The sequence below is a fragment of the Cryptosporidium bovis genome (genome assembly GCF_009768925.1).
Source record: "Cryptosporidium bovis isolate 45015 chromosome Unknown contig_22, whole genome shotgun sequence".
Taxonomy (NCBI): Eukaryota; Apicomplexa; class Conoidasida; order Eucoccidiorida; family Cryptosporidiidae; genus Cryptosporidium; species Cryptosporidium bovis.
In genome coordinates, this window is record NW_027125041.1 from 113,200 (window position 1) to 129,840 (window position 16,641).

General features: G+C 29.5%; 6 protein-coding genes across 6 annotated transcripts; 5 read left to right on the plus strand and 1 right to left on the minus strand.

Annotated features, from left to right (window-relative positions):
- Nucleotides 1-809: 809 nt before the first annotated feature.
- FG379_001464 (uncharacterized protein) lies at nucleotides 810-4,643 on the plus strand (the record flags this gene model as incomplete). Its single annotated transcript, XM_067327067.1, has 1 exon — nucleotides 810-4,643. The coding sequence occupies one exon, from the start codon at nucleotides 810-812 to the stop codon at nucleotides 4,641-4,643; it is 3,834 nt and encodes a 1,277-aa protein (XP_067182543.1).
- Nucleotides 4,644-4,916: 273 nt separating this feature from the next.
- FG379_001465 (mannitol dehydrogenase zinc dependent alcohol dehydrogenase like rossmann fold) lies at nucleotides 4,917-5,981 on the plus strand (the record flags this gene model as incomplete). Its single annotated transcript, XM_067327068.1, has 1 exon — nucleotides 4,917-5,981. The coding sequence occupies one exon, from the start codon at nucleotides 4,917-4,919 to the stop codon at nucleotides 5,979-5,981; it is 1,065 nt and encodes a 354-aa protein (XP_067182544.1).
- A 725-nt stretch (nucleotides 5,982-6,706) lies between these two features.
- On the plus strand, nucleotides 6,707-10,540 carry FG379_001466 (uncharacterized protein; the record flags this gene model as incomplete). Its single annotated transcript, XM_067327069.1, has 1 exon — nucleotides 6,707-10,540. The coding sequence occupies one exon, from the start codon at nucleotides 6,707-6,709 to the stop codon at nucleotides 10,538-10,540; it is 3,834 nt and encodes a 1,277-aa protein (XP_067182545.1).
- Nucleotides 10,541-11,015: 475 nt separating this feature from the next.
- On the plus strand, nucleotides 11,016-12,821 carry FG379_001468 (uncharacterized protein; the record flags this gene model as incomplete). The annotated part of the gene is made up of 1 exon (XM_067327071.1): nucleotides 11,016-12,821. The coding sequence occupies one exon, from the start codon at nucleotides 11,016-11,018 to the stop codon at nucleotides 12,819-12,821; it is 1,806 nt and encodes a 601-aa protein (XP_067182547.1).
- Nucleotides 12,822-13,977: 1,156 nt separating this feature from the next.
- Nucleotides 13,978-14,907, plus strand: FG379_001469 (uncharacterized protein; the record flags this gene model as incomplete). Its single annotated transcript, XM_067327072.1, has 1 exon — nucleotides 13,978-14,907. One exon carries the CDS (start codon nucleotides 13,978-13,980, stop codon nucleotides 14,905-14,907), a length of 930 nt encoding a protein of 309 aa, XP_067182548.1.
- A 456-nt stretch (nucleotides 14,908-15,363) lies between these two features.
- On the minus strand, nucleotides 15,364-16,110 carry FG379_001470 (uncharacterized protein; the record flags this gene model as incomplete). Its single annotated transcript, XM_067327073.1, has 1 exon — nucleotides 15,364-16,110. One exon carries the CDS (start codon nucleotides 16,108-16,110, stop codon nucleotides 15,364-15,366), a length of 747 nt encoding a protein of 248 aa, XP_067182549.1.
- Nucleotides 16,111-16,641: the final 531 nt, after the last annotated feature.

A 16,641-nucleotide genomic window follows, 5' to 3' on the forward strand; every position in this document is an offset into this window, starting at 1 on the left:
GACAAAATAAATAACACAAACACATCGACTGGCAGGCAATTCCATCTTTTTACTCTCCAACTATCACTTCATGTTTAAGCCAAACAAATACGAACTTAGATGCCCAAAATGCACATTGTTGTTGTAAATGTATCCAATAATATGCAAAACGACTGTTATACCAATAATTTAACTCTTCTTTTGCCCATAATTGCGTTTATTTCAGCGAAAACACTTCTTCTATCACATCTAATATGCAAGTAAATGTTAAATTTTGCGCTTGACCCGCCACTTTCAATGTAAAAAACTTGCAATTTTTGTGGCGCGAGAAGTAAGAGCTATGTATTATATTACATATCCTTTTAAATTTACGTGGTACCGGAAAAAGATTATTTTTTCGAGGTAATATAAGGCAAACGGCATTTAATATTGGAATTTGGTGCGTTTGGATAAAGTACTAAAGTACTGTATCTTATATGTAACTCAAATTTAACGATTTTTGCGTGATTTTAAAAATATTCTGTGTTAAAATTAAAAGTGAAAAAAAGCGATAATCAAAAAGAGACCGGTGGAAACATAATTTAAAAAATAATAATAAATACAATTAAAGGGCAAAGAGTAATGAAAGAGGGGCTCCTTTTTTTATTAAATTAAGATTTAGTCAAAAATCGCTCGTTAATAGCTTGTAAAACAATAATACGCTATGCACAAATTGAGTTAAAATAGATTTTTTAAAATAAAGTTTTAAAGAATAATATCAATTAAAAAATCTCAAATATTTACTTTTTTCACTTTGTGTTTATTAATCCTTTCATTTACTGTGTTTAACAATGCCAATAGAAACAAAAGATGTAATTAAGGCAATGCTTAAATCTAAAAAGAGAAAACCACAAAAAGAAAAAAAAGAAGTTGTAAAAAGGAAAGAATTTGTAAAAAATGAAGGGAGGTATTTTGCACCATTGAAGGATAAGTCTAAAGAGAAGATAACTTCGATAGAAGAGGAATTGAAAAAGACCAAAAGAGGAACAAAGTTGCTAAGATTTTTTGACAATGTGGCAATTTCAAAATCAAGTTCACTAGACTTTCGTTTAGGTACTTACTATGAATTCGAAAATGGTGTAAGTATGAGCATAGTTACAACAGAAGGTACAGAGTTAAGTAGTTTGACCTTAAGAATAGATATTACAGAAGAAGACATAAGAAAAGAGAAGGTTCCCGGTCTATATCATTTGATGATACAAATGTTACTATCTGATAAGTTCATAGAAATTGGGGGAGCCTGGAACCCACTTGAGCCTGGCTCATTTAGGGAATACATAAGAGCGATTGGTGGAAAAATCAACGTACAATATATGCCTTCGTGTATTATGGTTAGTGTAGGATGTTCCTCTAAAGACTATGTAAAAATGTTAGAATATTTTTTCGATGCATTATATTTTAGAAGAAAAGGGGTAAAAAGAAAATTTATATTAAGAAAGAGTTCAATTAAAGAAGCTGTAATAAATATGAATATAAATTACTTTGAGCAAATACAGGATGAGACTTACTTGAGATTTGAAATACTTAGAGATATATTAAACAAGGATCGGAATAGGATGCATAAAACAACGAACAAAAAAAGTATTGATTTGCTTAATTTATGGTCATTTGGATCCGAAAATACTGTTCATAATTTAATACAAGAAGGGAATGTAGAAGTAGAAATACTTGCTGCTCATGAGAGAATAATTGAACAAAAATTAGTTACTGTTGCATTTCATTCAAATTTATCTAATAAAAAGTTATTTTCAATATTGAATGACTATGATATTCCTTTTCTGAAAGAATACGATGAGAATGGAGAAAAAAAAGGAATAATGAACAAGTTGAAATTTAAAATAGGTATTAAAGGTGAAATAAGTAATGATGCACAAAAATACAAGGAAATTAAAAAAGAGCATGATAATGAAATAGAATTTAAGGCTCCAACCTCCACTTTATTAGACTTTAAATCATCAATAGTAATCAATTCGAAATTGATAAATGGTAATCCAACAAATGGAGAACTTGAATTACAATGGATAATACCAGGATTTTTTTCTTCACTCTCATCTACAAAGGCAAAACCACTAAAGATAATGTCTCATTTGTTTGAATCTGGTGGTTTAGCCGAGTTTTTAAAAAAAAGGAAGATCATTAATTCAATTAATTCAGGTGAGGTCTACTTTGCTGCTCATTCATCACATAAACTTGGTTTCACCATATTTTCTTTGATTTTAAAGCTATCGGATAACGTCGCACATAAATTAGATCCTAAGTCAGAAATAATTCAATTCATTGTTCAGTCTGTATTTGCTTATATTTACTCTCTAATTAGACAAATAGATTTGAGTTTAAAAGATGGTAATCCAGAATCTGAAAGTTATGATGATCCTTTGTTTCAGGTTATTAAAGATATTATGCAGATTGAGAATTATATATCCAATTCAAGCTATCAAATGAATAGTGAAAAGGATGATTACATTGATTATTTTGACAGAAACTTTGAAGTAACAGAAACAATTGTACAAAACATTAAATCACACAATCCGAGTGAAATATTAGTTGGAAATAATAGGTTCTACGCCCGTATTAATGTAATATTGAAATATTTAAAATACACTCTTGAAAATGCTTTAAAACCTACGAATTTTGTATTGTACTTGACGTCACCAAATTTTTTTGACAATAATAGTTATAGTCACTTTGAACTTAAGATAAAAATCCAAGACATTCCACCAATTAAATATTCAAATGTTAAATTTGACAAGGTTTTTCTTGACTTATTAAGTGACAGGGTGAATCTAAAGAAGTATATTATTAAAATGGATCCTTTAATTAGCCTAGTTAAAAAGTATAATTTGGTTAATGAATACGATTTTTTACCAACACCCTATTCACTATTAAAAAAATCTAAACTTACATTTATAGACGGCAATTTTGAATGGAATACTTTTTCATCTTTTTCTGAACCAGAAAATCCAATTGAAGGTACCACTCCATTTATTTCAAATCCTATTCTTATTTCAGATCATCTAGAAAATAGATTGTCTATTTATTATTCCAAAATAACCTATCCAAATATGACAGATGATGTTTATCAGAGTTCCTTGTCATCTGGCATTGTTAGATGGTATGATAGCTTTGATTACTCTAAACTCTTGAGGGAAAAGAAAATTGGAATAAATCTCCATAGAAATTCACTTTTGGCGTCTTTTATTTCAAGAATACTATTTGCAGTATGGATAACAACGACACTTACAACAATGTTTACATCTTATAAAAGAATAGGTGCAACCGTTAATTTTCAACCTTGTCATTATTATGGCACAGTATTACCTACAAATTGTTTACAGCTTTATCTCACCTCTCCTTCACCGATGTTTCAAGAATATATAGCAGAAACTCTAAATCTAGTTAGATCTGTTTCAATGGTTAATATTACCGAAGAAATTGCTTTGAAAACTAAACTAGACACAATAAATGAGTTAAAACGAGCAATTTATGATAGCTCTCTTTCAAACAGTTGCAATGACAAAATCAAAAAGATACTATTGCCTGAGTTTTTCACTTTCAAAGAGACTTTAGAAGAAATAGATAAACTTAATAATAAGGAAGTTAGCTTACTTCTAAATAAAAAACTATTTATACAAAATCCATATATAACAATTACCGGTTTATTTTCACATATTGATGATCCAAGTACAGGTATTGAAATAATAAAAGAGTCATTATTATTAAACAACTGCTTTAATAATATTGAAAACATTGTCTCTGACGTATTCTATAGTAATGATTACAGAGTGGATATGAAGATGCATTCAATTTTGGATAGCTTCAACAAACCAAATAAGAAAAGGGTTTTGTTTAAAGTAAATAGTAATAAAGAAACTTTAAGAGATGATGGTAGTCATAATGATGAAACTGACCTTGAAGGAAATTTGCAATATAAAGAAGATTTTTCTGCTATTTCACTATGGGTCTCAGTTCCGGAGTACGATTACAAATCAAAAGCCACTGTTATTACATTATCCAGTTTAATTCAATATATATTTAAACACGTTTACCTTCCCACAACACTCTTAGTTAACAAAAAGTCTGTCAAGGATATCAACTTAATTGTTATGCCATCCCCTTTTGTTGGATATTTCGGTATACACTTTATTATTGAGTACTTAAATAAGGAGTTATTTACAAATGAAGATGCCTCTCCAACTGTCCTTCTTTTAGACTTTTTATCTTTTATCAGAGACTCGGATAATTCAGATAATAAAAGATCAACGCTATTAAACTCCTCACTTCCATTGGTTTATAGACAAATTAGAACAGAGATAATTCTTCAATTACTTTTATCTCAAACTCAAGTCGTCACACAATCATCACATTTATTCAGCAGAATCACCGAATTGCTTGAATCTGGTAAATATCCAACTCATGAAGAAATTGATGAAATTACACATGAAAAGGAGACAATTAATAAAATAATAGGTAGTATAGATCCTAGTGATATAGTTGCATATTTCAAAGAATTAATTGAGAATTTTTCTATGATTGCTGTTGAGTCCGGACCTCAAACTATAAATCCTGATGCCGGACTTCGAAGAGAACTCCTAACAAAATTCGGTTTTGAGGAAGTTAACAACTGATGTTTGCTAGTTTGCAGTACTATTTTTAATTATATTAATCTTATTTATGATTTATTGATATTTTTTCCTTTCACTGTTGTCAAAGCATCTTTCGTTGCATGAAAACAGCGCCTGTGTATCCCCATAGATGTCATTTTAACCGAGGCAGAATAATTTTAAAAAAACAAGCACTGCAAAACTTGATATAAGAGTGCAATATCACAGATATTTATACAACTTCAGCAATTCAAGTTAGTTTTTTTTCAAAAGCTTAATTTAGTAATTTTGTCGGGAATGTCAACATATGAATCAAAAGCCTATGCCGTATTAGAGCCAAACAAAGATCTTGTGCCACACAAATATCAAATAAAGTCGTGTGGGCCAAATGATGCTAAAGTTAGAGTTTTATACTGTGGAATATGCCACTCGGATATCCATATGGCTAAGAACGAGTGGTTTCAGGGAGTATTTCCAATGGTTCCTGGACATGAGATCATTGGGATTGTAGATGAAATAGGCGAAAAAGTGACGAAAGTTAAAGTTGGGGAGTATGTTGGAATAGGATGTATGGTTGATTCTTGTGGGGATTGTGACGGATGTAATGAGAAATATGAGCAATTCTGCCCTAATCTTTCTCTCACTTATGGAAGTAAATATCAAAATGGTATGACTACATATGGTGGTTATGGAACATATGTTACCGCAAATGAACACTTTCTTTTGAAGATTCCTGACAATCTAGACAAGGCATCAGCTGCTCCTTTGCTTTGTGCAGGGATTACTGTATTTTCTCCAATGGTTAAACACAACATGAACAAACCTGGATTTAAATTAGCAGTTATTGGTTTGGGTGGATTGGGACATATGGCAGTTAAGTTTGGTGTTAGTTTCGGTTGTGAAGTTACAGTTATTACACGATCTGAGAAGAAAAGACAAGATGCTTTGAATATGGGCGCAAAGAATTTTGTAAGAATAGATGACAAAGAAACAATAGGAAAGTTTAGGGGATACTTTAATGGTGTAATTGATACGGTATCTTCAACAAAGTGTATGGAAGATGTACTCGGGATGCTCTCTAATCGTGGTATTGTTGTCTGTGTGGGTGCTCCTCCTACAGGCCAAATGAATGAATTTAGCTCAATGAGTTTAATTCTTGGAGAAAGAACTATTACTGGCAGCCAAATAGGTAGCATTGAGATGACACAGGAGATGCTTGAGTATTGTGGGAAGCACAATATTACTTCCTCTATTGAACTAATAAAACTGAATGAGGTCAACACCGCTTTTAATAGGGTTCTTAATAGTGATGTCAAATACAGATTTGTAATAGATGTTGCTAACTCTCAAAACATATTCTAAGTCGTCATATTTTGTTTGGTTTCTCTGTAGTGAATGTTATTAGGACGTGGTTAAAGATAAGAGCATTTGAAAAAAAAAATCTGATAACTTAGTACAGATATCATTATGCTGTTTTAAAGACTTTTTTATACCATATTTTACTTTTTTTTGGTTTATGACTGTTTTGGTAAATTAGTTTTCTCATTTTCTTCTATTGAATACGAATTATTACTTGTTTTGATTTATTCTCTTCTTTTTTAGAGATACTTTATTTTTAATATTCCTTTTGAAACAATACTCACTTTTTCTTCATGGTTTTTCACATCTAGGTGTACCCTGCTACATCTCATACCGGTATCTGTGTCTTGCTATAATTTTCCAGTATTATCTGTAAATACATGCATGCATCCACATAAGGATTATTTTTGAAAAGACATCTCTAGAATATCCATAATTTTTTCTTTTACCTGGCCGTTCTTATTTTATGTCAGATTATTACAGTAACATTTTTTTAAATTGCAATAAACATCAAATAAGTGAGGCAAAAGTATTGCAATATAAACTAAATATGTATAAACGCACTTATAAACAATTTTAATATTCATTGGCCCAAACCTAGATGACCTTTTTTTTCTTTAAAAAAATGTATGTGGTATTTACATAAAAGAAAATACTGTGAATGTCTGTGAATAGAATAAAAAGGATAACATAATTTGAATAAAAGTTTAAAGTAAAATAGTAATAATATGAACTTTTTGAAGCATTTTCTCTTGTTTTTTGTGGCATGTCGATTTTATTTAAGTAGTTCACAGGATATCAGTAACGATATTATTCATGTTGAGGAATCAAGGGAAAGAAATCGTTCAGAAGACAGTTTAAATAACAATAATACTGAAATTTTAGATGACACAGGAAATGATGATAAGTTTACGTGGTCAAACGTGTTGAAAGGTATGGGCAATGCAATAGGTGCAATAGGTGATTTTTTTGTTAGAATGTGGAATCTGTTATTGGGATATATTGGTAAAGATAGCAAAGAAAGCTCGGTTGAAAGTATTACAAATGGAACAGAGTTAAATGAAGATATTAATAGAACGTTATGGAAAGTTGATGGTATAATGGAAGCAATTACAGAATTAAATGTAAAAAAAGCTATGGATATTTTGATTAATCAAACTAATTCTGAGAGGAAAACAATGCTGAATGAAACGAAAAGAACAATAGATGTAACTGAAGACAGTAAAATAGATTTATTGATTATAAATCAATCAACTTCCGAGGAAGAAATGCTTTCAGGAGTATTATTATCTTGTTGTTACTTTGCTTTGTTTATTATATGCTGGTTATTTGCATATATAAAAGACAAGTCAGATTGGGTAAGTATATTAAGAAGGCCAAATGTCATTTTTTTGCAACAAATAGGATCGATAAATAATAATGAAGATGATAAAATTACATTATTCTGTGGTGTTTTAATCCCATACACAAATATATATCTGTTTCCAAGAATAGAATTAAATATTGGTAAAATAAGAATATTGACAATTATAATTCAAGTAACTTTCTTTCCATTAACAATAATTCACTTTTTTACATCAAAATTTAATGTATCACACTTTCATTTTGAATATTTTTATATTAGAATCAAAGATTATTATGATTTAATTAAAGAAAAAGATTTTATTCTCAAGTATTATTACAAAAATATCAAAGAACAAGACATAAGAATCGAAAAAGAATATGAAGTTGTAAGGAAAAATTATTCAGAAAAAGATTTTGAGAAATGTATATACAATGAGAACATATATATACTAAATCTTTTAAGATACTTGTCTAACAAAGACAATTCAGAGAATCTGCCGACTAACGAAGATATAAATAATTGGTGTGATGGATTTTGGCTTAGAGTAAATAAACTCACTATAGACAATTACAAAGAATTATTGCCAAGATTATCGTGCATTATAATTCTTAAGAAATTTGTAAATAAAGAACGATTATCACACGATTTTTTGAGAAGATTAAGCATGCAAATAATAGGTGCTAATTTACAAAGTGATTATGTCAGAGATTGGGTTAAAAAAACATTAGTGAAAAATAATCCAAAATTGGATATACCATTTAACTGGATTCCAAGAAGGCCAACGGGATCAATAAAAATAACTTTGCAAGAGAATGGAATAGTAGATTTAATTAGAGGTTATAAAAAAAGAATGGGAATATTTTCGGAGAATCAAATTAAACTTCTTTATGATATAACATCCGGGAATACGACAAATTTAGATTGTTATCTATGGTTCACGGATGAACTTCAGACAATCTGTATTCATCCTGTTTTATTATGTGACTGTATTAAAGGCTATGATTCATTAGAGTGGTTAGGGCCAATGGGATATATTCCGTTTGAAAAGTTAAGTTCAGGTCCTGTGAATGATTTAGCTACTGGAATTGTTACATTAACATTAAATGATAATGACAATCCAAGTTTACCCGTTACTAGTGGTAGCGGTATAATGTATAATAATATTAAAGAAAATGACAATATTAATTCAACCTTTCCCTCATCTAAAATAAATCTCTCTAAAACCGGAATAGTTAATACAGGATTTAAAAATTCAGGCATTACTCAGATAAAATTTACAATCATAGATAATAATGTAGAAGACATTTCTAGCTTCAATTATATAATAAATGGTTTGTTACCAAAGTCTAAATTAAGATTAAGTTCCAATTCATCATCAACACCATCATCAATGATAAGTAGTAGTTCAACAACTGCAACAAAAAGTAAATGTGAATCATTAGAATTTGACACCATGATAAATACATTGCCAAATAGTGTGTTAAATGAAGGAACTAATGATGTATTCTGGGGTGATAAATTAAGCTTGAGATCTAAAAATATGAATACAGGTGATTACGAATTAGAGTTATCTGGCACATGCCATTGGGATTTTGATATGCCTATACCATATACTGCAAATTCTGTATTAGTTAACGGCGTATTAACGTACATCTGGATTAATTATGACTCGAGATTATTATGTATTCAAAGGAAAGATGAATCTATCGAGGAAATGGGTGATCATAATATGATAAAAAGATCGAGAGATAGAAAAAAGGAGGTAGAACAACTTAAAGAGGCAATTTCAATTTCTCATCTTAAAAGCTTTGATGATATTACGGTTGAAAGTTTTAATACAACACCAGGTTCTGATTCATATATTGAAATATTGAATCTAGGCAGTATATTAAGTGAACCAAATAATGACATGTTTAGCGTTGGTAATGAAAATATTGATATAAATACTGTAACCAGAGGAAAAATGAGCACAAATAATAAAGAAAATAGAGTTTTTTCAAATGAAAATATTGGAGATAAGTGGCTTCCATTTGATAAAAGTTTAAGCTCAGTGTTGGGTGTATTAACTAACAATAACGTGCCAAGTTTACACCCAGTTTATGCAGTACCTGGAGTGTTATGTGGGGTATATTGTACAAGGGGATATTTTATCGGATCAATAATAAGTATACACATATTTCATGATTCAAAGGAGGATATTATCGAAGAATATATTGATGGTATTGAATCACAATTATTGATAACTTTTGAAGGTGGATTAACACTAAGAATAAATACATTTTCACAGGGAACAGCAAATTCAATAAAAGAAACTTTGGAATCAATCATAAGTAGTTTGGAAGATACCGTTATGCTTCCAATGAGGCACAGCATAAGTAAACTAAATATTCCTGTGACGGATAACAACGCTGATATAAAAAACGGGGACCCCAACAATAACTCAAGAGCACTTCCAAATAACCTAGCAAATGCATTATTTTCTCTCGGAGTAAGTCCACCGGATTTAGTTGCTCGTTGTGACCAAATAGTAGAATATGAAAGTTTAAATTTTAAGGATACATTTATTAAAAGTTTTACTAGATTCAATCCCATAACAGGGAGATTGCAATGGAACTCATCTTCACCTAGAATATACAGATGGCTCTCTTATACAACAAGTACATCTATATCTCATTTTTTAATATTTTATTTACTAAGTACAATTTCAAAAGTAAATAAAATAGAAAACGGAATATTGGTAGGGTGGATATCATATTGTATATTGAATATATCAAAAATGATATTAGATTCAGCAATGAATTTCAACACAGTTCTTCAAATATTAAGTATAAAACAACAGGCAGCATATACTTATTTAAGATTATGGACTATATGGTTGACATCTAGTTTTTGTTTTTTCATGACAATTCTGCTTTCGGTACTAACAGTAATACAGTCAACAAAACCCGGAAATAATATCGGAACATCAAGTGGATTTATACTAAATGACATAAACTATTCTATATCAACATGGATAGCCGGATTTACTTTAACATTTTTATCATTGATAATACAACCACTATTTCTTTCATTATCATACTCCATATTGATATTATCTTCGAGGGTAACAAGTAAATTCGATGGTATTGTCGCTTTCTTTAAATATTTTAATAGTGTAATCGTATTAAAAAATGGCATAATGCCTGTTAGGCCATATTGTGCAATAAAAATAGTTTAATACATATTTGAAAGGAAAAAATTCAGACAGCAAATACAAGAGATAAAAAGTTAATATTCAATATAGCTGAATTATAAGATAAATCATGTTAATTGAAGGAAATTCTCCATAAATATATGAAGCTGTCATGTATATAAATACATACATATCTTTATATTTAATACAAGATGTGTGGCTTCGAGTTAAAAAATCAAGCGGAATTAGGAGCATGTAATTAGAGCGATTAAGGTAACATATAATATGAATTTGGTATAAGATATTGTTTTATACAAGTTTTTGAGATATTTTTACATGATATTACCTGTGTAAATCGTTAAAGTGATTATTAAATCTGGGAGATTTGTATGATTTTCTGTTTTTACTAAGATCGAAAAATAAAGCAAGATATAAAGAGAACAAGTAAATAAAGTTTTTTATATTCATATATAAAGGGAAGGTTTACTTAATAAATCAATTTGTCAGAGAATAATAAGAAATGGTTGTAATTAACAATTACTCATTATCACCACTATTTTATAGAAAGTCAATAATAATATTATTGCTAACTTTAACTAATTCACTGGTGACTATTGTTGTTTCAAATGGAGTCCCATTGGCAACTTCATTATATAAAGATGATATATTATATAGAACGGCAGATCTAGATTCTTACTCTGCGATTTCGGTGAACCAAGGAAGCAGTACACAATTGCTAGGATTGGTGGCAAGTGAGGCAATTCCAGCACATGGTGAAAAAAGATTTTTGGATATATCAGAGGGATTAGCAACGAAACAAGTAATAGAAAGAATAAATTCATATACACCACAGAATATTGAGGTGGCGGAGAGATATGCAGCAAATATGGTGGCAATAGCAAAATTGCGTGAGGAAATTTATCTAGATGCAAAATCGTATTATGAATCGGTAAAAATGCAATTTGATAATATACCAGAAAGTGAAAAATTGAAAGAGAACTTAAGAGCATCAAAACAAAAGCTAGACCTGGCCGAACATAATTATATAATATCAAAAAAAGCATCAGAGAGAGCATTGGAAATATATGTTAAATTTGTTCGTCCAAAGGGAGAAGATGTATTGTTAAGGGCAGAGGCAACAGAGGGAAAAGGACTGGAAATAGCGCATAGTGAATTGGCTAATATGGAACAGATATCACTACCAGATATGGATAATAGTGTATATGAACCATTAGACGCAGATGCATCGTTAATGAGTATAGGTGAAAGCGTAGTTCCAACAGAGGAAACAAAAGAAGCAAAAATAATTAAGGCATTGGATAAACTGTCCGCAACAATAGAAGAAGATTTTATTTCAAATAATGAGGAGATTGTGGGCAAGTCTGAAACAATAGAGGCATCTGAAAATAATGAGGAATTGTTAGATAGTTTATTGGAAGAAACAAAAGCAGATGATAGTGAGGATGGTAAGAAAGATATAATACCATATTCAATATCTGCATCATTCCCGTCAATAAGTGACTCATTAACTAAACAAAGAAAAATAACGATCATACAAGGAGTTAATTTGGGAGATGTGCCGGAATACTTGCATTTTATGTATAGAAGAAGCTATTTACAATTATATGTTATGTCAACATTTGTTGAATCATTCGTGCTACCACAGTTTTTCACAGATAACCCAGCTATAAAACTAGGATCTGTATTTAGAATATCGAAAACATTTATATCACATGTATTATTTGGATTAGCAAGCAAATATAGACTAATGTTTACAGAGTTGAAAAGACTACCATATAATAATGAAAAAAATAAAAACTTAATGGTTGAATTGGGAAAAATAGAATTTAGTATATCAACAGCAAACATGGTATTACAAAACTCGTTGAATGATTCAGAGGAGTGCTATAAAACAGTTGCAGAACTTATATCAGATTTGCCATTCAATGTTAGAGAAGTAATATCAAAATTTTCCGAGTCAATTAAAGGTGATTATCAAAACTCAGATTACTCGTTTTTGACGGAGAAATCAATATATTCGGGCCCAAAAACAATATTTCCGGAACTCTCTAAAGATGATGAGGCAAAATTGTTGTCAATAGATGAGGGCATGAAAAATAGTCTTGGAGAATATGATGTTAAAGAATTAACAAATGATTTAAAAGAATCACAGTTATGGATAAGAGACTATGTGTTGAGAAATGCTGCATATAAATATCATCAATTTAAGAAAAACAATAATGTTAATCCATATTTTGATTTTAAGCAATTTGGACTAGAACTTACACCTGAAGTTGAGAAAATATATAATAAACTTAAACAATAACTAAAGTAGTAGCATTGTTTGAATAACTGATTGTACATATAACGTATAGGCTCGAGCATATTTACTTGCTACATATTGTGTTTTTAATATTAATATTAATACTTCTACTAAATATATGGTTGGATAATTATAGGTTAGAAAGGAAGTACTGTTTTCCAAAGCCTAAATATATATATTGAGAGAAATATAACAATTACGGTTGATGATGGATTCATCGTTCATTTATTGTAGACTTTATGTTATTATGGGATAAACAATATGTTTAATAGTTTATACAGTAACGATAGACGGTTAGCATTAGATATTGGTAAATATAGCCTTAAAATATAAAAAACATGCACATAATTACTGTGTCAGTTACCTGTATAAATTAAAGAAGGAATTTTTATTGTTTGAATGAGATTACATTAAATGAGGAAGATAGTTTTTTTATGTAATGGAAGAAAAAAAAAGAGATATGAACGCTAAAATAACTAATACAATATTCGTACATTTATAAAAATAAGACTAATGAAAGCAATAAAAAAATATTAGTACTTGTAATACGTTAATCTTGTTATATTAACAATTTTGTATATATTTAAGTTTGATCCCTGACTCATTTCTCTAAAATATTGAATCAAATATGTATAGTCGACATATTTAATCAATAAAGCTTTAGTTATAGTATCTGCTTTGAAGCGGATAGAAAAGCATGAATAAGTACCTATGTTTTGTATTTTAGTAGATACACAAAAAAAGATTTATGATTCGAATAAATTTGTTTTCAGCACCTAGAACTGAAGTAGAATAAAAAATAAATCGAGAATGCTTACTAGTTTGAATCAAGTGTAAAACAATTTAAGTATTGTCAAAAATTGATATTTATTGAAAAAAATTCAGTAATCTCGAAATTTGTTTTGCACAATACTACTTTCCTGCTTAATTTCAAATATTAAACATTTTGTTTGAAATACAATTGATCATAAATTCCCGCCTAAGCCATTAAAAAATAAAGGTTAACTGAGAGTACCGATTGAAAATATGTTTAGTGAAAGATAGAATTAAACAAAACATATAAATAAAGAAAATTAAAGTAAAACATTGATTGATTCATATATAAAATCATCAAGATATTTTATAGGCTTTTTTTTTGGTGATAATCAAGTTAAAAACAATGCAAAAATTGATATTATATTTTTTTCTTTTGTTTTTTACTTCTCAGTCAATCCATGCTGTATTAATAAAGAATTACGATTTAAACACACTTCCTGAAAAAGAATTAGCTTCATTAATAAGTGACCTAGTAATAGCTAGATTTATGTTTTTCAGTGAATCTGAGCCAATAAAAACAGAAGGTGCTTGTAAAATAGCTCTTAATTATAATTATTTAATCAGTAAATCATTTCATTTAAACTCTAAGGAAGATATTCATGATTTTAAGAGGGAACTATTGATTTGTTATCAATCGAAAGTAGCTGAGTCGGCAAATAAATTTGTGTTATATTTGAAACTTAAACTCAGACCTAAAAGGTGTTCATGTAGAAGTTTAAAGAAGGCACTGAAAGAATATAATCGTTCTTTATTCAGCTTGGCATTTTACTTGTATGGATTGGAGTATTTATCAGAAAAATTTAAAGAAGCTGATTTTTCATATCCAATAAAGTATCCATCTGAAGTAAGTATGCAATCTGAGGTAAATGAAGATTTGAATGTTTATTATAGGGATCTTAGAGATCCTAAAAAAATGGAGAAATTTATTGAAGGTTTTCGGTTAACCAGTGTAGCAAACTATTTTGTTTTTGATAAGGGTGTAATAACCAAGATGTTTATTGAAATCCACTTATTGGATAAAATCTCTTCTGGATACAGAAATAGCTACTTGGCTAAATTAACTAAATATTTAAATAGCAAAAATAATGAAAGGAATAGAGAATTGTATAAAAAATGTTTGATTTCTCTTATCCATCATTCCGTAATTAAGACCAAAATTTTAATCACTCTGGCACTTTTATCTTCTGATTTAACTAATTATGGATTATATGAAAAAATACTGAGAAAACACTTTTATAGATTCCGAAATGGTGCTATATATATGGGGAACTAAGAAATAAGTGGCAAGTGCCATTGCCGTCAAAAAAATTAAGGGAACAACCAGAATAATATCAGACGAAAACGTCATTATGGGGTAACAGTTGTTATAGGTGCAGTTAGCACCTCAATTTTTTAAATTTTTTGAATTTTTTAAATTTTGATTTTTCAACGATAATTCACATTTTTATTTACATTACCTTCTTTATTTAAAGACGAAAAGTTTAGGGGGAGCTTCGTAGATGTATCTAAATATTCTTGTGTATTTGTGTGAAAAGTAGGTTTAGATATACTAGAAATATTTAAATAGTAAGCTCTATTCTAATTGCTACCCTCTCTTAATTACTTCCATATGTTTTTGTGGCATCAAATTTGTGCAGTAGATCAGATGGAGAAAACCCCGTTCAGCTTGGTTTTGAACATAATGTTTTGGTTTCAAAGGAATATACAACACTTCGATATGTTTACTTATTTAGTCCTGTTTTTTAAATATAGTTTTAGTTAAGTATGAGAGGAGAAGAAGATGTTTAACAGCTTCAGTCATAGTTAGTAACACCAAATAACCCATATTTATACATTCATTAGCTTCCTTATAATGTGGATGTTTAGCATCGTTAATAACATTGCTTTTGATAAAATCTATATCTTTTCTCAAATCTTGGTCTTCTTCTGACCAATCCCAAGAACGTGCTATTAATGACTGTACAGTAATGTCTCTTACGTCACCAATATTAATTAAACTATAAAAAAAATATACTCCATGATTTAGTGAAAGCAGTTGATTCAATTGATCTTCAGTTAGATTCAAAATCTGAACATTTGGATACTGTAGGCATGCAATCTTCTTCTTGTATGCACTTAAAAATAATTTAATGGCTGCTCTCAAGGTCTCAGTTATTTCTATAAGACTTACATCTCTCCCATTTACCTCGTAATATTCCTTCTGCTTATCAATATTTGTTTCCTTCCTAAGTTTAATGATGTTACTTAAATTATAGTATTTATGCAATGTATTTTCATCATTTTTCTCCAATTTACACATACTTTGACCTTGCTCTTGTTCGCTGTTGTGATGAACACTATTTAAGTGAGACTCAAAATTATTCTTTTTTATCAATATTGGACCAAAATTAAAATTGCACGTTTCACATATCGAGTATTCATCTAGATTCTCGAAGAGTTCGACTCCAAATTCGCCATCTCTAGATTCAGTTCCCATATTAGTACTAACCTTTATAGACTTTGGGTCTCTTTAATGATAGAAACAAGCTGATAGAATCGAGTGTAATTTAAGGCAAAAATAGTTTAAATTAAGAATGATTCTATATAACACGTTACCATGAAGGCTCACACAGAAACACACAAAGATTAAAACAGAACCCTCTTCTCCTAATTTAACTCCTTTAATCACGCTATTATACCTCAAGTATTTTCACTTATTATTCCCTATTTCTATATTTATCTCTAACGCCATCTATCTACTTCTACATGTAGAATGATATTCACTCAACACTCACTAACTCCTAGAATATTTTTCTTGTTCCAAAATCAATTTAAATACCCTCATCCCTCTTGCTCAAAATTTGTTTTACTTCTGTCAAGACAAGACGCGGCGCCAACAAAAATATATATAATTTAAAATACGATATCAACAAGATACCGTATATTGGACTTTTAGCGGTAAATCAAACTAAATTTAGGAGAGGAATATGGAATTAGAATTAGGTAAATAAAAAATTGTTTTAACTTT